Below are 23,039 nucleotides of genomic sequence, written 5' to 3'. Positions count from 1 at the left end.
GGGATAGGGACAGAAATTCAACTGAATTCACATCTAAAAGGACATTCTGTCAGTATCTTCAGCTCACAGGCAGAGGTACCTGGCCTCCCCCGAGGCAATTGAGCGAGATACCGTGTTTACCGTCCGTCTGCAACCCCGGCAGGCTAGGTAAACAAACCCGGCGATTCTTCTCATTAGTCGTGAGAAGAACACACCCTCTGCTTCTCTGCGTCTCTCTCCCTCCCTGCATTCTCCCAGGGAGGAGAAATGAGACAGACAAGAGTCCTTTCTACATGTTTTATTCCTGTCACTCAACAGTACATAGAAATGCGTCTGCACCCTTCAGTCTCCATCAGAAGAGTCAAACAACTCCTCCCCTGTACTTCCAGCACAGGTCAGATGACACACTGAGCTAACATCCGGTGCTCAGTACAGAGAATAGGCTCCACCTTTTCTCCAACAGTACATCTGCAAACCTGTTTTGCATTCCAGCCATCTGGAGCTGGCTTTTGCCTTGGTGCTTTTTCCCAACACATTCTACCTGATTTGCAGTTTTAAAACCAAAATGTGGACTGAAACACAGCCTTTCTTTGAAATTAAAACTTCTCTGAATTTCAACATGCAGTTCTCCAGCCAATGAATGTGTGCAAAAATGCATATGTTAGGGCAAAGTGGCCAAATAAAGGCATATATTCATTAATATAACACACAATAAATTAGATTTTCATGAGTACTTTGTTTAAAAAATACAAATTGATATGGAAATATGGAAGAAGTTGATGTTGAGGTGCTAACTTCCTGATTGATAAAGTCTAAGCAGCTTGCTGATCATGCATCTGCCCAGATCCAATTTCTAAGCTGTATTTGGGGAGCCATGTCTGCCTCAGTCTAGCTATTCTCTTCCGCAACTTGTTTTTGTGAGAAAATAACATATAGTAGCTATGGTTGTTTGCTCCAGGGTGACTTCTGAATGTAGGAAGTCCACATCTTTCCCTTATAACATGCAGTAACAGAGCCAGTGTGATGTAGTGGTTAAGAGCGATAGACTCGTAATCTGGGGAACTGGGTTCGCGTCTCTGCTCCTCCACATGCAGTTGCTGGGTGACCTTGGGCTAGTGACACTTCTCTGAAGTCTCTCAGCCTCACTCACCTCACAGAGTGTTTGTTGTGGGGGAGGAAGGGAAAGGAGAATGTTAGCCGCTTTGAGACTCCTTTGGGTAGTGATAAAGCGGGATATCAAATCCAAACTCTTCAGTAAAACAAACAAACAAACAAACATATTCCAGTCACATCATAGCTGTCAACTTTTCCCTTTTCTTGCGAGGAATCCTATTCGGAATAAGGGAATTTCCCTTAAAAAAAGGGAAACGTTGACAGCTATGAGTCACATGCGCTATCAGCACCTTAAGTATGTTGCTATACCCACTCTACTTCATTGCCTGATGCTTATGGAGGTAGCAAAACTCCTAAGGTGCGATCGGTTCTGCTCTGCTTAGTGTGAGAAAGAGATGTGGGGCGGCTGCTTCTGTTAGCAATTACTCGTTGACCAGAAAAAAAATGTTCTAACCATAGTCATAAGTTGACCGCAACAGACTACAGGTGCTCCAAACTGTCCGTGGGGGGGGGGGTGCCCCGGAGCATGGTCTGAGGGCATATGATGCAGCTATATTGCTGAAGCTAAGCAGATCTGGGTCTGATCAGTGATGGGAGTCTGATGGGAGACGACAATATATGCTGCCTCAAATTCCATGGTAGCAGTAATAGAGGCTAGAAATATGGTAAGAAGTAAGCGTAATGTTGATCAAACTCTAAGGGTTGTTTGAATCACATCCATTTCCACACCATCACCATCATCACTAAGCAATCCCTCCTTGTTGCATGGGAGCACTATATGGAGGTTTTATTTTTAAATTGTTTTTATGAAGATTTTCTTGGGTAACAAAAACACATACATTTCAGTTCGCAGAGTCCTTTCTACAGATGAGTTATATTTGATGTGTTATAGACGATATGTTATATATGTTAATGTTATAGACGATATGAGGTTGGAGGAGAAGAGAGGTGGGGGTTGGGGACACACACAAAATAGTTACCTACCAATTTCAGAAGCCGTGACTGTTATGTTGTACCAAGGGGTTTCTTCTCTGTCAAAGACCTTAGCTGTTTTAATGGTCCCAGTGTTTGCATCAATGGTGAAATACCTATCTTCTTCTGCGTTGTGGTCAATGAAATATCTAGGAAGGACAAATAAAACAAAAATCAAAAGTTACCCTTAAATATATATATAAATGTTAGAACATTTAGCAGTGAGCTAATTTCTTATCCATTGACATCTGCACTCTGTAAGGGGCCATAGCTCAGTTGCAGAGTACATGCTTGGCATGCAGAACTTCCACTAATCCTTGGCACCTTTGTTTGTTAAGTGATCTCCAATCTAATGGATGAGGTTGGGAAAGGTGGTCTGCAACCTTTGATGATAAGCTGCTGCAAATAGACAACTCCCAGTTTGCTTTCTCAGTGGATTAATTTAGTATAAGGCAGATTTAAACACATCACTTCTGAAATCAAGAACCTGCCCAAGGAAACCAATGTTTGCATTCCCACATTATTATTATTATTATTATTATTATTATTATTATTAAGGTAAAGGTAAAGGGACCCCTGACCATTAGGTCCAGTTGTGACCTACTCTGGGGTTGCAGCGCTCATCTTGCTTTATTGGCCGAGGGAGGTGGCATACAGCTTCCGGGTCATGTGGCCAGCATGACTAAGCTGCTTCTGGTGAACCAGAGCAGCACACAGAAACACCGTTTACCTTCCTGCTGGAGCGGTACCTATTTATCTATTTGCACTTTGACGTGCTTTCGAACTCTAGGTTGGCAGGAGCAGGGACCGAGCAACGGGAGTTCACCCCGCCGCAGGGATTTGAACCGCCGACCTTCTTGATTGGCAAGTCCTATGCTCTGTGGTTAAGAGGGAGGTGCAAATAAGCATATTGTACATTGGATTGTTGCCTCTAAGTCAAAGAAAGAAGGAAGAGAGGACGGGGGGCGGGATATAATTTTGTGTTTGTCATCTGGGAATTGCTGTTTCTGTTGACTTTGCCTTACCTTCCAGCCCTGAGATCTTTCACAGAAGAACTCTGAGGAGACTTTAAGTTGAGGCATAAAAATGGAGGGTGTTTCTATGTCCTAATGCTATCAGTCTTGGAGCTACTTTTGGATGCAAAGTCACTTTATGTTTTACTTGGCACATTTGTGAAGTTTATAGTTTCTTTAATTTTTATGCTTATATGTGTGTCTGTGACATTGTAGTGATATACTTTTTATTACGTAATCATGTTTGTACTAGAGAATTTAGAGTTTTTATGTGAACTGCTTTGAGCACAGATGTACATGTGAAAAATGTGCTTTATAAATAAATTGATGATGACTAACAAAGGTGGCACACGGTCAGAGAGAGGAAAACAATAACAAATAGAAGAAGCAACATGTAGAATAGATATAAGCGGACAAACATGAAAAACTGGAAGTTGCGGTCATCAAGGTGAGAAATGAACACAGCATTAAATGAAGTCTTCATAGCAGAATAAAAAATGACAGATTTTGGAGATGCTTAAAAGCTGAAATACACAAGACTTTGCTGTAGCCATAAAAGAAAGAAGTTCAGAAAAGAATGGATAATCAAATGCAACCCCAAAGGTTACCCACGTGGGCAGAAGGACAGACGTTGGAAGATTTCAAGGCAAAGTAAAATAAGATAGAAAGGCTAGATTGCCAGAAGGGCAGACAAAGAACTTCATTTTAAAGCTGTTAACTTTTTAAAGAGGAAACCAAGGCAAAACAGCAACAGGACATCCTAGCTGACCATTAAACAGAGAATCTAGAACCAAAAGTTGTAAATTCGCCACAAAAATGAGATATTGTGTTCATCCCAAGGCAGAACTCAAAGCTGCAGCCTCACTCATCAATAAGCAATTAATTAGTGGGCATATGGGAGTCTTGTGACTTATGGCAGATTTGTGAGGAGGACCTGAGATTGCAAATCAGTGAGCAGAAGTGGGATCAAATTTGGTCCAAAGCTCCAATGAAAGCAGCATCCAGCTAGGATTCAGAAGGCTATACTTGAAGTTCTCCTGAAGTGGCATTGAACACTGCCACAGCTTTCCAAAATTAGTAGGGCTGTTTCCCCACTTTGCTGGCAGGGTTGCGACCTTAGAGGCACCTTCCTTCATATGTGATGGGAATGTGCAGAGATTCGTGTGTGTCTTTACTGCGTTATCTGGTTTCATAGGTCAAACTTTTGTCTTTAGTTCTGTGGTCTCTGAAAATTGCCTTGAATCCACTGATGGGATAGGAAATGCAAATCCTTGCGCTGACAAAATGGTTACTTAACACTACATTGGCTACAAGCTCAGGGGTGCCATCTTGGTGGGGAGGAGGGGCAAATCCCCCCCCAAACAATTTTTTTCTGTGGCTTGCAGTGGGCCCCATTGGGCCTTCCCATGGCTGTGGCAGAGTCAGGAGATGCTCTGCAGGTTGGTGCAACCTTGTGCCATGTGCACCAGTCTCCACTGTGTCTCCTGATGCTGCGGGGACCAGCACGGCCTAGCAGAAGGCTTCACCAGCCTGTGCAGCATCAGGAGATGCATTCGATTTTACATGTGCATGCTGGGCTCCTTCAATCTTGGCAGCAACCCAGCGCCTATGGTGTTGCAGATTATTGGTTCTCACTTTCCACGATGGCTCCCATGTTATACAGTGGTACCTCGGGTTACAGACGCTTCAGGTTACAGACCCTGCTAACCCAGAAATAGTACCTCAGGTTAAGAACTTTGCTTCAGGAAGAGAACAGAAATCACACGACAAAGGCGCGGCGGCAGTGGGAGGCCCCATTAGCTAAAGTGGTACCTCAGGTTAAGAACAGTTTCAGGTTAAGAACGGACCTCCAGAACAAATTAAGTTCTTAACGCGCTCTACGTGGGGCTACCTTTGAAGGTGACCCGGAAACTGCAATTAATCCAGAATGCGGCAGCTAGACTGGTGACTGGGAGTGGCCGCTGGGACCACATAACACCGGTCCTGAGAGATCTGCATTGGCTCCCAGTACGTTTCCGAGCACAATTCAAAGTGTTGGTGCTGACCTGTAAAGCCCTAAATGGCCTCGGTTCTGTATACCTGAAGGAGTGTCTCCACCCCCATCGTTCAGCCCGGACACTGAGATCCAGCGCCGAGGGCCTTCTGGTGGTTCCCTCATTGCGAGAAGTGAGGTTACAGGGAACCAGAAAGAGGGCCTTCTCGTTGTGGCGCCCGCCCTGTGGAACGCCCTCTCTTCAGATGTGAAGGAAATAAGCAGCTATCTTCTCTTTAAAAGACATCTGAAGGCAGCCCTGTTTAGGGAAGCTTTTAATATTTAATGCTGTATTGTTTGTAACACTCGATTGGGAGCCGCCCAGAGTGGCTGGGGAAACTCAGCCAGATGGGCGGGGTAGAAATAAATTATTATTATTATTATTATTATTATTATTATTATTATTATTTATATTAACCTGAGGTACCACTGTATATAATACAGGATGTACTTTTCTTATAAATCATGAAAGCAGAAATGAGTTGCATTTCCACAAAAGTGACAACAGGATCAGGGATGGCCAATCAAGGGAGCATCACAATAGTCCCAAAACAGAGAACAGCTCTCCCTTTAACTCTCCTCTGCTGCTGCCATTCTCTCTTCCACTGAAAGTGAAGGCCTTGAAGTGGAGAGAAGAAACAAACACAATGAGGAAGCAGATAAAGAGAGACTGACAAGCAACGTCTTTCCAAGTCTACTTCGCTGAAGGTCACCGTTAACAATTGAAGCAATTACAGCCTTCTGACGGCCTGCAGACCAGCTTATGAATCTTGATTGAAAATTAAGGGAGGCGTTTATTTTCCAGAAGTGTGGCTTCACTGATACCCACAGAGTTTCATGCGTCATTGTGCATTGTCTTTTGTTGGAACTATTTTCTACACTCCTCAATTATTTCTGAACAGTCATGCAGGGGAAAGTGGATAGGGACTATAATAGCATAAGAGCTTAAGAGGAGCTTTCTGGATTGAGCCAATGGCCCATATCTAGTCCAGCATCCTGTTCTCACAGTGGCTAATCAGATACCTGTGGGCATTCTGCCCACCTGTAATTGTCAGCAACTGGTATTCAAAAGAATACTGTCATTAACAGTGGAGGTGCAGCATGGCTGTGTAGCTAGTAGCTGTTGATAGACATATCCTCCATGAATTTGTCTAATCCTCTTTTAAAATCATCCATTTTGGTGGCCATCACTGCCTCCTGTGGAAGCAAGTTTTATAGCAGAGACATCACCTTGCAAAGCAGAGACATCACCTTGCCAACAAAGGTCCATATAGTTAAAGCCATGGTTTTCCCAGTAGTGATGTATGGAAGTGAGAGCTGGACCATAAAGAAGGCTGATCGCCGAAGAATAGATGCTTTTGAATTATGGTGCTGGAGGAGACTCTTGAGACTCCCATGGACTGCAAGAAGATCAAACCTCTCCATTCTGAAAGAAATCAGCCCTGAGTGCTCACTGGAAGGACAGATCCTGAAGCTGAGACTCCAATACTTTGGCCACTTCATGAGAAGAGAAGACTCCCTGGAAAAGACCCTGATGTTGAGAAATATGGAGGGCACAAGGAGAAGAGGACGACAGAGGACGAGATGGTTGGAAAGTGTTCTCGAAGCTACCAGCATGAATTTGACTAAACTGCGGGAGGCAGTGGAAGACAGGAGTGCCTGGCGTGCTCTGGTCCATGGGGTCACGAAGAGTCGGACACGACTTAACGACTAAACATCAACAACATGTGCTTTGCGGAAAAAGTACTGTCTTTCATCTATCCTGAACCTTCCAACGTCCAGCTTCATCAAATGTACATACGGTATTTTTCCATCTATAAGACGCCCCCATGTATAAGATGCCCCCTATTTTGGGGACTCGGATTTAAGAAAATGGAGGGAGATGGCCCCCGTGTATAAGACACCCCCGAATTGTGGACATTATTTTAAAGGGGAAAAACCTAGTCTTATACACGGAAAAATACCGTAAATTCAAATGGAATGAGAGAAGGAGAAAAAAAACTTGTCTCTACTTTCTCCATGCCAGGCATGGTCTTATAAACTTCTATCATGTCACCTCTGACTCACCTTTTCTCTCAACTACAAAAGTCTCAAATGCTTGTACTTTTCTTCAAGTACAAGCCTTGGTCATTCTGGTTCCCCTTTTCTGAACTTCTTCAACCCTATAATTTCCTTTTTGAGATGGTGTGATCAGAACGGTGCACAGTATTCCAATATGGTTGTACAATAGATTTGTGTATAGGCAGTAGAGTATTGGCTGTTTTATTATCTTTCTTTTTTAAAATATTTTTTTAATTTGATTTTACATTTAGTGTTTACATTCAGACATAAATCAGCACCACAAAAATATAGGATTACTCGTATCCTTGAACTTCCCTCCACCCCTCCATGGGTTCCATTGTTAATCTCTTTCCACTGCATCTTATATTGTCCTTCTTTTTTTTAAAAAAATACTCCATTGTTTCCATGTTATTACAGTCCTGCAAATATTTTTAATTGTTTATAGTGTTCTCCAAGGTAAATTATAATTTCCCCCCATTCCTTATTAAAGTTTTTTTTTTTTTTTTTATCTTCCTGGTTTCTGATCCTTCCAGTCATTTTTGCCAATTTGGCATAATCCATCAATTTGAGCAGCCACTCTTCTCTGTTAGGGATTTTGTTATCCTGCCATCTCTTGGCTAAAAGCATCCACATAGCTGTCGTCATACAAGCTGCTGTTTTATTTTCAGTTCTTTCCTGAATAATTCCACAGCATGGAATTTGCCTTTTTCACAGCTGCTGCACACTGGATCAATATCTTCACTGAGTTATCTGTTATGACCCCAAGGTCTCATTCCTGGTCAGTCACTGCCTGTTCAGACCCCATGGCATGTATGTGAAATTCAGATTTCCCCCCTTACATGCATCACTTTACACTGGCTTAGACTGAATTGTGTTTGCCATTCTTCCACCTATTCACTCAGTTTGGAAAGGTCCTTTTGGAGTTTTTCACAGTCTCTTTTTACTTCAATGACTCTGAAAAAGTTCAGCATTGGTAGAAAATTTGGCCATTCCACTGCTCAGCCCTAACTCTACAATAATAAAAGTAAAGGTAAAGGGACCCCTGACCATTAGGTCCAGTCGCGGACGACTCTGGGGTTGCGGTGCTCATCTTGCTTTATTGGCCAAGGGAGCCTTCGTACAGCTTCCGGGTCATGTGGCCAGCAGGACTAAGCCGCTTCTGGTGAACCAGAGCAGTGCACGGAAACGCCGTTTACCTTCCCGCCGGAGCAGTACCTATTTATCTACTTGCACTTTGACATGCTTTCGAACTGCTAGGTTGGCAGGAGCAGGGACCGAGCAACGGGAGCTCACCCAGTCGTGGCGATTCGAACTGCCGACCTTCTGATCAGCAAGTCCTAGGCTCTGTGGTTTAGACCACAGCGCCACCAATAAAAGCCCTCAATTAATGACTTTACTGCAGCCTTCCCCAACTGACACACTCCATAAGTTTTAGACTACAACTCCCATCACCCCAACCCAGAACAGCCATGCTGGGGTTGATGGGAGTTGTGGTTCAAAACATCTGGACAGCAGCAAGGGAGGACTGCTTTACTAGAAGGAATTCATCAACCTCCAAGTTAAGACAATATATAAATACTATTAACATTTAAACAATGAATATAAAAAGAACTGGCAGCAGAGGCAATGTTATCCTTCAATCAATTTCTTTAAAACCAATGCTTAAAAAACAAAATGCTTCCAATGCTATAGGTGTTTTCTTCCATGAGCATTGCCCTCGGTGTTCAAATAACTTGAATACATTGGAATATCCAAATACTCAGGGCTTGCTTGGCAGACTTTCTTAACAGATAGACACAGTCTATATTCTTGAAAGCCATTTAGAAGGTTCAATATAGCAGCATCCACATTCTTCTCCATGTAGCCTGGTATCCCAAAGATGAATTGGAAAGCCCAAGTATCTCCTAAAAAGCTATGGAATGCTGCAAACTGGACATAAACTCAGCCTCACACTCTGCAGGCAAGCCAGTAATGTTCCATGAGACAATGAAATTGTATCTTTACAGAGACTATGAAAAAGAAAGACTGCAATGTGAGATGAACAGAGGGTATCCTCAAGGCAGAACAGGGGCTGGCAAACTACCTTTCTACAGATGAAGTCAGAGAAGATAATTAGAGCTGGAAAAAAACACACACAGTACAACAGCCTTCTTTTCTGAATTTGACTGGATTTAAGCAACATTTATTCTCAACAAATTTAGTTTATTTTGATTTGGTTGATGTTTTTTAGCTCATTGCTTCCTGTACAAGGTTAAGAAATGCAAATAAATGTAACAGTATGAAGGCTGGTTCACATGGTAACAGTATAATGACTGCAATAACACTTTGTGAAGAAGTCATCATGTAGTGTTATAAGTCTTCAAACCAACCCAGGAGCAACACTTTACAATGAAGTCAGGTCACACATTCAACAACAAGTTATCACATATAACAGCTTTCCCCAGCCTAGTGCCTTTCAGATGCTTTGAACTAAAATTCCCATCTGTCCCAACTAACCCATTTGACCGTGCTGGCTAGATCTGATGGGAGTTGTAGTCCCAAACATCTGGAGGGCACCAGGTTGGGGAAGACTGGTGCAGAGAACTGAAATGTTGTATATGCATAGGTGAGCTATGGGGCAGATTCAACTAAACTCTTGCACTAGTGGAAGCCAGAGCAATGAGTCCTGCTAACACAACCGGGGCTAACCATCTCACCTCCCCACACAGTCTCTAGAAGGTCAGGAGAACCTCCAGCACAGCACATGGGGATAGGCGAGGGGAGATCTGGTAAGCAGAAATCAGCAACATTGAGTTCCACTCCTTGAATTTACAAGAATTTCCCCCTGTTTTTCTCTTTCTACAATTTTCCAGCCACATAAGGTAAAACTTTTTGTGGTGACTGGCCATGTTGGCTGTTTATGTTCTCAAGTGAAATTTAGTATGAGCTAGCAAAGCAACCATGTGATAGGCAGGAAAGTGTTTGTATCCTACAAGAATACCACTGAGATGTAGCCCATCTTTGTGTGCCCTGGATACAGAGGCAAACTAGGCACTCTCACCCATTCTGTGGGACCTAGATCCCTATCTGTAAGAGTAGCTGTCCAGCACCAGAAGAAGAATGATACACTTAGGGAACCTAATGGATTGGGATCTAAACCTGGTCCCTGTACTTGATGACCCCAGCAGTTAAGGATCAAGAATACTTCTAATGGTATAATACTGTCCCTTCATCTGTCCAATGAGGCTGAATGTTGGAAGATTTGGGGCAGTACTTCTTCATGCAGTGCATAGTCAAACTATGGGACTCATTCCCCCAGGAGACAGTGATGGTCACCAGCTTGGATGGCTTTGAATGAGGATTAGCTAAATTCATGGAGGAGAGGGCTATCTCAATGGCTAATAGCCATGATGTAGCCATGCTAGGCCTCCACAATTGGAGTCAGCAACGCTTCCCAGTACCAATTGCTGGAAACCACAGGAGGGGTGAGTGCTTTTGTGCTCATGTTCTGCTTCCTGGTTTCCCACAGGCATCTTGTTGGCCACTGTGAGAACAGGATACTAGACTAGATCTAGGGGCTGATCCAACAGGCTATTCTTATGTTCTTGCATCCATAGCTCCACAACAGGTTATGTTTATGGGCATGGCTTTAAGAAAAGTGGGGTAGAATGTTGCAAATTGAAGGAAGCACACAATATATTAATCTACCATGGTGAGATAGAAGAAGAAGGAAGGAAGAAAGAAGGAGTTTGGATTTGTTATCCCGCTTTATCACTACCCTTAGGAGTCTCAAAGCGGCAAACAATCTCCTTTTCCCTTCCTCCCCCATAACAAACACTCTGTGAGGTGAGTGAGGCTGAGAGACTTCAGAGAAGTGTGACTAGCCCAAGTCACCCAGCAGCTGCATGTGGAGGAGCAGGGAATCAAACCTGGTTCACCAGATTACAAGTCCACCACTCTTAACCACTACACCACACTGGTTACAATGTGTTACACCACACAATGTGTTACACCACACTGGTTACAAGCAAACTTTGGTGAACTAAGTGTTAAAGTCCATCAGTGCTACCTGCTAAAACAAAGGTGGATAGGAAATGGGCTCTTCTACAGTGCCTGCAGGAGCAAGTATCTCAAGCACCACAATATATCACTTCATACTATGTAATACTGCACAACAATTAGACAAAGTGGAAAGCCAGAGGCAGCAATAAGGCTCTGTGCCATGCTCCACTAACTCCTCATAAAATGAACACTTCAAAGTGCACAGAAAACACTTTTTAAAAATTGTGCAAGGTTGCTTTAATCTGGGACATGCACTCCACATTGCCTGGAAATAAAGCAGGTGCATTAAAAAGGGAAAAGGAAAAGGTTGTTGAAATATTCTCTCTGTTTACTAGCATTTAGCTGCTAAGCAAACCATGTAGTATAATTCCTAATGCAGTCTGCAAAATGCCAAGATCACTTGAGGCTCTCTATCACTCATCAGTCACAGCAATGGTTAATGAACAGCATTACAATGGAGAGGATCAATGCCATTGGATACAAAATACTCAAGTTTAATTTCCAGTCATCTCCCATTAAAAGGTATGCTTTCTCAATAACCCCCCCCCCAAATATAGAATATCTTCTAGAAACTGTTGTAGCACCAAGTGAAGATATTTGATGTATTTATTTATTCAATTTATATCCTATATGTGTTGCACCTTTTACATTCATGTGAAGGTATAACTCCCAAATCTTCTGCCTCGAAGAGCATTCAAAATATATTTGTGTTGCTGACTTGTTGAAATCCTGGCTGTTAGCATTGCTGGACCCCGAGGCAGAACAGCAACTCCCCATAGCCCCCCCCCCCCAGCCAAGGCACACTGTGCCTAAGGCTGAAAATTTCAAAGCTACCTCTCTCTGAGGATAAAGAAATAAATAAAAATATATTAAATAACTAAAAATAATCTGTCTTTTTATTACATCAAAAACCAGCTGTCTGACTAAGGCAGTAGTATTTCCAATAGTGGGGCTGGCCCTCTCTGTTAAGAACTTGTGAAAAACAGCTGAAATTTTGTTCAAATGTTGCCTGATCTAAACAACAAAGGGAATTTCATATGAATATATTAAACTCTTGCAGGGGTGGGGGTGGCAAATGATCCATTGGTTTGCATTTACTTCTAGTAATTGTTATTCTGACTATACCAAGTGGCCTTTAAAGTCTGACGTAAAACCAGATCAAAGCCCCTCTGAAGACTTCCTGTTCCAGATATAACAAGTGAAGGCAACATTATGACTAGAGGGAACATTCCCTTTAAATAGTTGCTCAAGGTAATGGTTCGTCTGTGAGAGTGTTTTGCTGTCGATGTATATTTAACATCCAACAGAAGCACTTCCATCTATGGGGTAAAGGAATGGCTTCCAACCTTCTCATGGCTGAAGAAACCTTGTGGCCTGTTGTGATGGCCTGTGAAATCCTAACCCCCTCTCTTCACCATTAACCCAACACAAAAAGAAAAGAGAGAGTAAACACTGGTGATAAGCGGTATATTGAAAATTCAAAAGGCAAATTGGTACTAATTCATGATACATCTATTCAGGATGGCTGAACAACTGAAAATTAGAAAGTTTCAAAGATGTTATTCAGTGAGTTTATACTCAAGAGTTCAGTGAAGAACTCTGGTATAGACTGGATGACCTCAAACCAGAGAAAGTTGGTCAGACTGAAATCCCATCAATTTTAATGAAGCATAAGAACAACTACTTTTCTTTTAACTGAGGGCACAACCCATGTTAAATATTGTATCCTAAGCAACTTATATGGCTTTCCTCCTAATTTAGTAGGTGTCAATTCCTGTTTGCGCATGAAACATTTTTAATTAACTTGTAGAAGATAAAAAGTCTTCCATGTGAATATCCAGATTTTCACAAAGCTTCTTCCAATTCAAAGGAAAATCATGTTATGCTTGGTCATCCTACTATGTATTTATTTATTTAGAAAACTTATATGACACACTTTGTCAAAAGACCACAGGGTGATTTACAGCATAGAACACAAACGTCAATATGTAACATATCATAATTCCTTTCCAGGCAAGTAAATTTCCTCAAAATTAAGATTCGGCTCAAGCAAAACCACACAATATACAGAGATGCCACTAGATGTCACCTGTAGCAAATTGGGAAAGTTCCACTCAGATAAATCATCTGTAAGAATTTCAAGGAGGAGAAGGTAAAATAATGTTTCAGTAACATCAAGATCAACATGTATCAGCAGCATTTATTGGTCGGACGATCGGCACACTTCGCTGCAAATCTGAACTATTCTATCAAACCAGAACACAATCAAAGAAAGGGAACATGATACATGATTAATGTTATAGTGCAAGCTTTTCAAACCTGGTACTCTCCAAATGTTTCAGAGAACTCTCAACAACTCCAGCCATAATGGTCAAGGGTCAGGGATTACAAAGGCCATAGTCCAAAGCGTATGGAAGGCACCTGGTTGAGGAAGGCTGTTCCAGTGGCTAGACATCACTACAGGATTGGGCTGTGGAGTTTTGAAGGTATGAAGATCATGAGAGTCTTAATCTCAGGGTTGTGGGTTCAAGCCCCACACTGGGCAAAGGACTGATGCATTGCAGGGAGTTGGATTCGGTGACCCCCCTGGTCCCTTCCAACTCTACAATTCTGTTATTTCTAATTTCTATGAATTAAGGTTTTTAAAGTGTAGCCTTAAAAACGAGCAATTGACCCTGAGGATTGATTCCTCACTGTCTTAACAACAACAACAAATTATATTATTATTATTATTATTATTATTATTATTATTATTATTATTTATACCCCACCCATCTGGCTGCTGGCTGAGTTTCCCCAGCCACTCTGGGCGGCTCTCAATCGAGTGTTACAAACAATACAGCATTAAACATTAAAAACTTCCCTAAACAGGGCTGCCTTCAGATGTCTTTTAAAAATTGGATAGCTGCTTATTTCCTTGACATCTGATGGGAGGGCGTTCCGCAGGTAGGGCACCACTACCGGGAAAGCCCTCTGTCTGGTTCCCTGTAACCTCACTTCTCGCAATTAGGGAACCACCAGAAGGCCCTCGGCGCTCGATCTCAGTGTCTGGGCTGAACGATGGGGGTGAAGACACTCCTTCAGGTATACAGGACAGAGGCCATTTAGGGCTTTAAAGGTCAGCACCAACACTTTGAATTGTGCTCGGAAATGTACTGGGAGCCAATGCAGATATCTCAGGACTGGTGTTATGTGTTCCCGGCGGCCACTCCCAGTCACCAGTCTAGCTGCCACATTCTGGATTAATTGCAGTTTCCGGGTCACCTTCAAAGGTAGCCCCACGTAAACCCATTCCAAGGTAAACCCATTCCAAACCCAGTCCAAAGGAAACAATCAAACACAGCATTCCATGGGGCAATATAATTAAGGATACAAAATGTATTGCTGAACTCTCATGAGTATCTGCTTCAGAAATGTCCTAATAAAACAACCAGGGCACACAAAGTGGATTACGAGAAATGTTCATTAATTGTTTGTTGGATTAGTGTCATCCTTCAATAGCTCTCTCGTCAAAAGCCAAGTGGCTTGCAGCCAGCACTGTAATCAGATACAGAGCACAGCTTGATACTGATATGACACAGAGCTCATGGAATTTGCATCTCACAGCTAATGAGAGCCATTAGGATGGATAAAACATATCAAATGAGGCACCAGAGTCATCTTTTTCATAAACTTTCAGCCTTGAACATACAAAGTAGCCTCCCACTGTTTGACTCTCAGTCCACCTAGCTCAGTGGAGTCTACTTATAAGTGACAACAGCATCTCAAGTCCTAGCTATCCAAAATCTTCTTCCCACCTTTGCTGTGCAAGATCCTTGTAAGTGGAGGTGTCAGAGATTGCAACTAGAACTTTAAGATTGCACATCATGTGCTATGCCCTCTCCCAATATAACACTGCTTTAAATCAGCCTCCCACAACCAAATACCCTCCAGATATTTTGAACCATAACATCCAAAATATCTGGAGGCCAACAAGGTTGGTAGGAAGCCTGTCACAGAACAATGTTCTGTCTAGTCTAAAACACTCCATCTCCACTCTCATCACTGGCTCAACTCTCTAAGGGCCAAAGTTCTTTCCCAGATAACCTTGACAGTCCATAATATGAGTTGAACCTCATATTTTGAACACACAGGACATTTTTGATGGCCCCTTGCATGGGTAAAAATACATATGGAAATAGTTCCACAACAAGATAAACAGAGACAAGTGCTACAACATAGTATCCCTTCTAATATATAAATGTAAGAACTTGGGGCTTTTTGCCAAAACTATACATGACTGTGAAAAGACTCTGGCCAAGAACTGCCAAAGTTTTACCATAGAGGAAAAATTTTTTTCAAAAAAATTACTAAGTGCAAACCAACAGAGTCAGAAGAAAGAGCTGGAAAGCATGCTGATGTACTCATACATGAATTTTGTCAGGTGAAAAGCAGCCGGTATAATAAAACCAGCATGCAGCATGAGAAACTAAAGAAAATTTCCTAGCACTAGTGGTAGATTTTAAAAATAACTCTTTTTAAAATCCCCTTTATCTTAACAAGCACTAGCGTATCTAATGACATGGAAGCTGACATTGTATGCTCTGTTGAACTCATAACTAAAATTTGATGAATTATAATACTGAAATCCAAGAAAGCAAGTATAAAAGGAGGAAAAAGAAAGGAGAGGAAAGCTGAACGAAAGACAATTAGAGTGGAATAGCTAGCATACCTTCAGATAAGTTAATTGCATTTTAACTTATCATCTCTTTGTCTATATCAAAGTGAAAAGTCCAGCAGTCCAAGGGCACCTAACTCTGTAAACTTTACAAAATTGAGGTCACAATTTCCATTTACTCATTAAGGAGCCCTTCATTTTCCTCACAAGCGATTGGTAAATGAACTCTGGGTTGTATCCAACTAAATTTTACTCAGAAAAGATACAGTGAAATTAATTGACCTAAGTTAGTCTCTTTCACTAATTTGAATAGGTGTACCCTGAGTATGGCTAACATTTGATACAACTATGTGTGTGTGTGTGTGTGTGTGTGTGTGTGTCTTCTTTGGGGGAAAATCATAGCATATAATTACTAACAAAAATCAGAATTAAATTTCTGTATATATTTGGAAAGTTAAGAGATCCAGTTTCCTTGTAAGGCAGGCAGATAAACTCCAGAATCAAATAGTGTACTCAACAGCAGAACCCAGCACACAGCACGAAAAATGGCTATAATAACTGGGGGTAAAAATGTTAGTTTGTCAATACTATGTTGCAATTAGCTACTATGAGCAATTTCCCTACAGAAAAATTATATGGAAATTTGGTGGTGTTTTCTGAAGCAAACATATTACAATTCCAAAGAAAGGCAAAAAGACTTCCAAAAACACGAGTAAAATTGTTCTTTGCATCCTTAAGGCTGTCACTAAAAATAATAATCTGAAAATGGCATTTGATGCAAATTTGGATGTTTCTTCTCATGCAGAACATCTTGTTTTGAAATAAGCGAAAAGTGTTTCAGTTACTAGCGACAGATTAATCCCCCTCAGGTAAAATCAAAGGTAAGCTCATCTAATATGAGCAATCTCACTTTCCCCAGGTAAAAATTGCTTGGTTTTCTCTTCCTCTTGCAATGTGCAAAATTGGAGCCGTGCAAACATACTTGCAGGGATGGCAGATTGGCTCCATGGGCACAGGTGCATTAACCCAGCCTCCCAACCTCATGTCCCATCCTGGCCTTGCAGCAGGGAACAAGCTCATGAAAAAATCCTAGATGCAAGGAATTGCTGGACATGTAGCTCCCACAGTATCCAGTCAAACCCACTGAACACTCAGGTGCCTTTGAAAATCATGGATCCTTTGGTTCCTTGATGACCTGGGCATGCCCAGAAGCTCAGCTAACATTCAAAACTAGAAAACACCTCTCAGGAGCTGATTCAGAAGGCAGCCAAGCCTCAAGAGCTGGAGATTTGTGTTCCAGACCAAATAATAATGAATTCTGGCAACATCAATGTCAATAATACTGGCCATACTTCTTGGGAGGGTTTTACACATTCCAAGCGTAATAAGAGAATGACAGGAACTATTGGCTATGTTGTAACTTGACAATAGATAAAAGCGGGGTATTGTTAGACAGCAAATATTTCTGACTTTCAGTGTGTGAAAATGTGTCTTAGAATCTTAAAAATGGGATCCTGTAAAATTTCATGCTAATCCTTCAGCTATGTTGATAAAACCATACATAGAAGATATGCTTTAATTAATATCTACCTATCTATCTACACACACAAACACCATTAAAAGTTAGAAACGTATCTAACAGTACTTTCCCACACTGTTAAAGAAAACCAGAAAATAATTTCCAAACTTTTCATAATAAAAAGATTAGGTTACTGCAGCATATATCCATTACAGATTTGCATACCTTTTCCTAAAAGGGTTTACTGTAATCTTAGCTTGGTTTGTTTACCCTCCGAATTCGCTTATTTAGAGCTTTTGTTTACCCACAACATTCAATTGTTTAGAGACAGCTACACAATCTTTATTTTTTTAAAGAAAAATCCCTCCCATTTCCCGTAGGATCCAGAACAAACAAGCAAACCTACTAGCACACTAAAGACATAATGCTAGGTTTAATCTTTCACCTAAGCCGGAAGAAGCAATGCAATTTTCATTTTAGGGAAAGAAAGTTGATTCAGATTTGGAGACTTAAAACCCTAATCTTAAAACATTTGCATCATTATGCAACTCCATCATAACATCCCCGCAACACTGGCATGATTTCATGGTTTGGGGCTTCAAGCTGATGCCTTGTCTTAAACTCTGTTATGCTAAGTTGTGCAGAATGAATCTTTGAATATTGCATATTTGTCTGATTGTTTACAAAAGTCCAAGCTGTTGCACACAACCAAGCTACCTCTTTTAACCATTAGGCACATGCTCTCCCATTGAAAAAGGGACTGATGGTGGGGAAAAGTGTGGATTTTGCGGGGAGGCGGAAGCTGCTCTTCTGCAGGACACTTGGGTCACCAGAGACAAGGAATAGTTTTAACTCCCATATCACTAATGCCTCTGGATTCACAAGTTTATGTTCTGTCTCCTCCATATCAGTAAGCAGTGCCATTAACTCACATGGGAGAAAAGTAAAAATTACAGCTAAGACTCCATTACAGTGAAGGAAAACCCTCATATCTATCTCTGGCATTGGGCACATTAAACACAATGTGCCAGTGCTTTGAACATCTTTCTACACATGTGGGATCTTACAATATATATGACCTCTCTCCATTCATCATAATGGCAGGCATTTGGCTTCTCGAGAGCTTTCTTTGTATGCTCCTAATGCCAATAAACTCATCATAAAATGTTTTGCCTGATACTTATAAGTGAACAACTTTACAAATTCTGTGTCACCACACTACTCAATACACCATCTATTACTGTTTAAAAATAAGTATAAAGTGATGCATTATTTAACAGTAAGCAAAATGATGCATTTGGTTTGATCCCAGGAATATATGCCATATGGAATGGACAAAAATGCCTAGTTCTTCCTTTGTAGGAGACTATATGAAGAGATGAAGCTGTCTTATAGAATCAAAATTTTGATCCACCTAGCCAAGTACAGTGCAAGTAGATAAATAGGTACTGCTGCGGTGGGAAGGTAAATGGCGTTTCTGTGTGCTCTGGCATCCATCACAGTGTTCCATTGCACCAGAAGCAGTTTGGTCATGCTGGCCACATGACTCGGAAAGCTGTCTGTGGACAAACACCAGCTCCCTCGGCCTGAAAAATGAGATGAGCGTCGCACCCCATGGCCACCTTTGCCTGGACTTAACCATCCAGGGGTCCTTTAACTTTTACCTTTACTCTATGAGTAGTCTAGAAAGGTCCCAAGCAGGTGTCATCCCAATTCCTCCTGAGATCCTTTTAATGTAAGATACTAAAGATTCAGCATGTGCTCTACCAGTAAACTATTATTCCTTTCTCAACTTGATTAGTAGTTTTGATACCAAACATAGGAGCCAACTCCTAGGGGGCTGAGGTCCCTTCGGCCTCCTCCAATAAAATATTTGAGAAGGGGCCAGCCCTCCCAAAGTTAATGGGCCTTGACATTCATGTGCCACATTTTGTGATCGGTTATACGGGGCAGGCCTTACCTGGGCCCTCCAATATTTCATTCAAGTTGGCACCCCTGCTAACAAAGTTGTATCACTCCCAAGCAAACTCTGGTGGTGAGAGTCAGTAGGATTGTAGCCAGCCAGAGGCACTGAGAAACAACAGATAAGTAAAAGCATCTTTGGGGCAATGCCAAGGTTTTCCAAAGTACCACCAACCAATCAATAGTCCCCTCCCCCAAAGTAGCCCAATGAAGAGCGATCCTGTTGAGATTTAGCTAGAAAATGAAAACAGAAAACCGTGGGTGGTTGGGTGGGTGAGTTGGAATACAGAAGAGCATGTCTGGCAGGCTGATACACTAAATTTTGTTTCAGCTCCCGCTGGTCACTAATATTAAGCAGGTAAGTCGCAACAAGTCTCTGAGTTTCAGTAACCCTTTCTATTGTTAGCGTATATGTGGGACATTTATTTTTACCCAACTTTACTTTCTTGAAGAAATTGTGATTACATTTGACCTACCATGCTTCAATAATAAAAATGTGTAAGCTCCAACACTTCTCATTTTTAATAAGGGATCGAGGAAGTTTTCCATAGTACAGCTTTATGAAGACTACAAATTTCCCACCTCACGGTTTCCCCTCCTCCACCCCATACTATTTTTAGTTAACTGAAGATCTATGAATATACTAGCATACCTTACTACATTGTTCGCGCTGTCTGGGTCTTGCGCTGTAACTGTGCCCACCGCAGTCCCAATTTCGGCGTTTTCGTAAACATCCATGACATAGGAAGGCAAAGTGAACAATGGAGGCTCATCCACGTCCCCAACAATGATCTTCAACATAGTTACATCTTTAAAAGGTCCTAAGTGTGAGAAGCGGAAATCGAGGTGGGTATTTGCTCCTTCTATATTAAGAGTATAGGATTTCTTTTTTTCATAGTTCAGTGGCTGTGGGAAGAAAAGAAATTTCACATTACCACTGTGAGTTTGGGTTTAAGTTATTTCACAAAACACATTATTTCGCTGCCTTATTTCCACCATCAGAGAGGGGTTTTCCAGCCTCAGAATTGCTTGTGTAATATAGTTTGAACAGACTTGATCACAGCATCCTTTACTGCACTTTAGCTGTAGCACCTTTGTACTGTATTATAGTGGCAGGCTTTGGTAATGCTGAGTTTAACCCCTCCACTTCCTGTAGCTTGAAACTATGTACTAAGTGCATAATGGCATCTGACTCCTGGAAATAAATGAACACTCTTGAGTTTGCAATGAGATAACCACCTGCACCTGACTCGTGAAAAAGACGCGTGCACTGCCCCCCATATTTTATTTGAATTGGCACCCCTTGCTACAGTGGCAAGGCACAAACTATTAAAGTGAAACAGTTTTACAGCAATATCTATTGGACTAATGCAGAATATATCTGAAATTAAATCGGGCAGATGTAATTAATGGATGCTTAGGCCTGTAAGGATGCTGGGTGGCCCAATTACAATGCTTCTGTACAACAATCATGACAACGTGGTTGGGATACCACTAATCATTATGTATTACCTAGTGTGTTAGATGTATATCCTGCCTGATCCCCAAGGCACCAAGAGGCTTATGTACAGTGAAAGGAAACTTGCCTAATTGACAGTGCACAGTCCTGTGAAAGACTGGTCTGTGAAGCTTGCAAACCTTACAGTTAATCCTATGGTCCTTGATTATCATCACACCCATCAACACTCAGATAGGAGTAGGCTGGCTCAGCATCCTCCTATGAAGCAAAAACTGGTAAGGGGTGCTAGGATCCAGTTCCTACAGGATTCTGCACAGGCAAAGTTCAGAAAGATACCTTTGTAGCAAAGGAGTGGCCTCTTTCTGCATCTTCGGGGTGGAACAGGTGCAGAACCCTTGTGCTCCACCTTCATTCCTGACATCTAGAGCATGCTTGCCTGCTGGTTGCTGCTGGGGAATTCCCCTTGGCTGGTGGTATTGAGGGGCAGTCTTCCAGCAAAAGAGGGAAAATGTGAATAGGCCAATCAGAAGTCCCGCTTGGAGGGTGGTGCTTTGCTGGCTGCCCAGGCATTGGCTGTTGCCCTGCCTGGCCTGGCGGCAAGGCTGGCTGCATGTGGCTTCCACAGTGCACTTGGCTGAAGAGCAAAACCTTCCTACCCACTCCTTTTTATCATTCTGTTTCCATTTCAGGCCAATTCTTACCATGCTTCTAAAATCTATATTCATTTTCAGGTTCTGCTTAGTGTCGTTTTCCCTTTAGCTAGGTGTCTTATTGGTTTAACCAAAGGTTTTTTTGTACCTCCTGACCTTGCAATGGTTGCTAATGGTTGCCATATTTGAAGCCAGGAAGGAATTTACCCATAAACTAATGTTTTGCCTTTTCCATAGCAAAATGTCACAAATGTTTAAGGCACTGGGTGGAATCCTAGTCTTCAATCATGAGATGAAGTGGTATATCACCCAGTATTGTATCAGTTGTGTATTCAGGGTACCCTGTTAGAGGGGACCCCATGGAAGTCCTGGTCCAAAAACCAAGCATAGGACAGATGGACCCATACTAGGTGGTGAACTGCATTGTCAAATTCAGAGAAGTATAGATTCTGAAGGATGGTTGTTTTTGTTTCATTTTGTTAATGTACTGTTTTGAAAAGTGCAGGTGAGTTAAGTTCATTTTTAAATGCAAAAGGGGATTAAATTTCTCCCCATTCCTAGTTCTTGTTTTCAGCAGTGAGCAACACTTGCCATAGTTTACTAGAAGGTTACTCAATGAGTTTCTTGCCACTGATAGAAAGGAACAAATATAAAACTTGGGTCAGCCTTTCGAGATCATGAGATCTTTCAGAGGTTTCTCTAGTTTCCCACCAGCTTTATCAATGGGATCAACATTTACAACACATTGAGGCCCAAGTGGTTCAGTTTATGTAGTGTTGTTTCTTAATATTGGCATATTTTACGGGATACCCTTTGACGCTGTTGAAAAGAAGGCTAAGAGAGGCCAGTGCTTATATATTCCTTTTATTCTAGCTAGTCTGTGGAATGGCACTGAATTTGGTGCATGCAGAATAATAAAACATCAAGGAGGAATATGCATGCTAATAGATTCCTCTGTATCATGCATTTCCATGATTGTTTCGATATGCCGGTAAGTGGTATACAGGAGGGTGGGGTTGTTTTTGCAGTGGGGTGAGGGAAGGTTAGTCTAAATTCCCCCCCCCCCCATAGAGGCAATTCTGAAGCACTTTTCTGAAGTGCTTATTTTCAGCAGTCCAAGTATAATATTAGCCCAGCACTGCCACATGCCCTTTTGTACTGAAGACTACAATCCTATATATGCTCACCTGAGAGTAAGTACCATTGAACTCAAGAGGGCATACTTTTGAGCACACACACACACAGGATTGGACTGCCAGTCATTTGCCTCACTTTATATTTCATGTGGCAATACAAAAACGGTCTCTTGGTGTTTGTGCCACGAGGACAAAATGTGGGGTAGGGAAATGGACATTTCCCACTTCTGATAATGTAAGACCAAAGGCAGCATTCACCCTTTGAAGAATGGTCTGCATTTAGCACAGCACCAGTACTTTATCACATCCTCCTTACACATCTCAAAAACAGGTCCATTGCATCTTTACAGATCATGGCCCTACTGAGACTCTGAAGCCATGGCCACTTTCATATTGTATACCAGAAGGTCCACTTTTGTCCACTGTTGTGTTAAAGACTGCACGG

General features: G+C 41.8%; 1 protein-coding gene across 7 annotated transcripts in view; it reads right to left on the bottom strand.

The window, feature by feature from the left end:
* The window catches only part of CDH18 (cadherin 18), a 646,256-nt gene that overhangs the window by 29,733 nt on the left and 593,484 nt on the right, over positions 1-23,039 (bottom strand). For all 7 annotated transcript variants that reach the window (XM_081014758.1, XM_081014761.1, XM_081014759.1 and 4 more), the window contains 2 exons: positions 20,002-20,255; positions 2,077-2,213 (listed from right to left, as the gene is read on the bottom strand). In XM_081014758.1, the coding sequence (XP_080870884.1) occupies positions 2,077-2,213; positions 20,002-20,255 (391 nt within the window). The remainder of the gene's footprint in view (positions 1-2,076; positions 2,214-20,001; positions 20,256-23,039) is intronic.

The sequence above is a fragment of the Podarcis pityusensis genome, assembly GCF_964106645.2.
Source record: "Podarcis pityusensis genome assembly, chromosome: 7".
Taxonomy (NCBI): Eukaryota; Metazoa; Chordata; class Lepidosauria; order Squamata; family Lacertidae; genus Podarcis; species Podarcis pityusensis.
The sequence above is the reverse complement of the archived record's forward strand: the minus strand, read 5'-3'. Positions and strand labels throughout refer to the sequence as shown.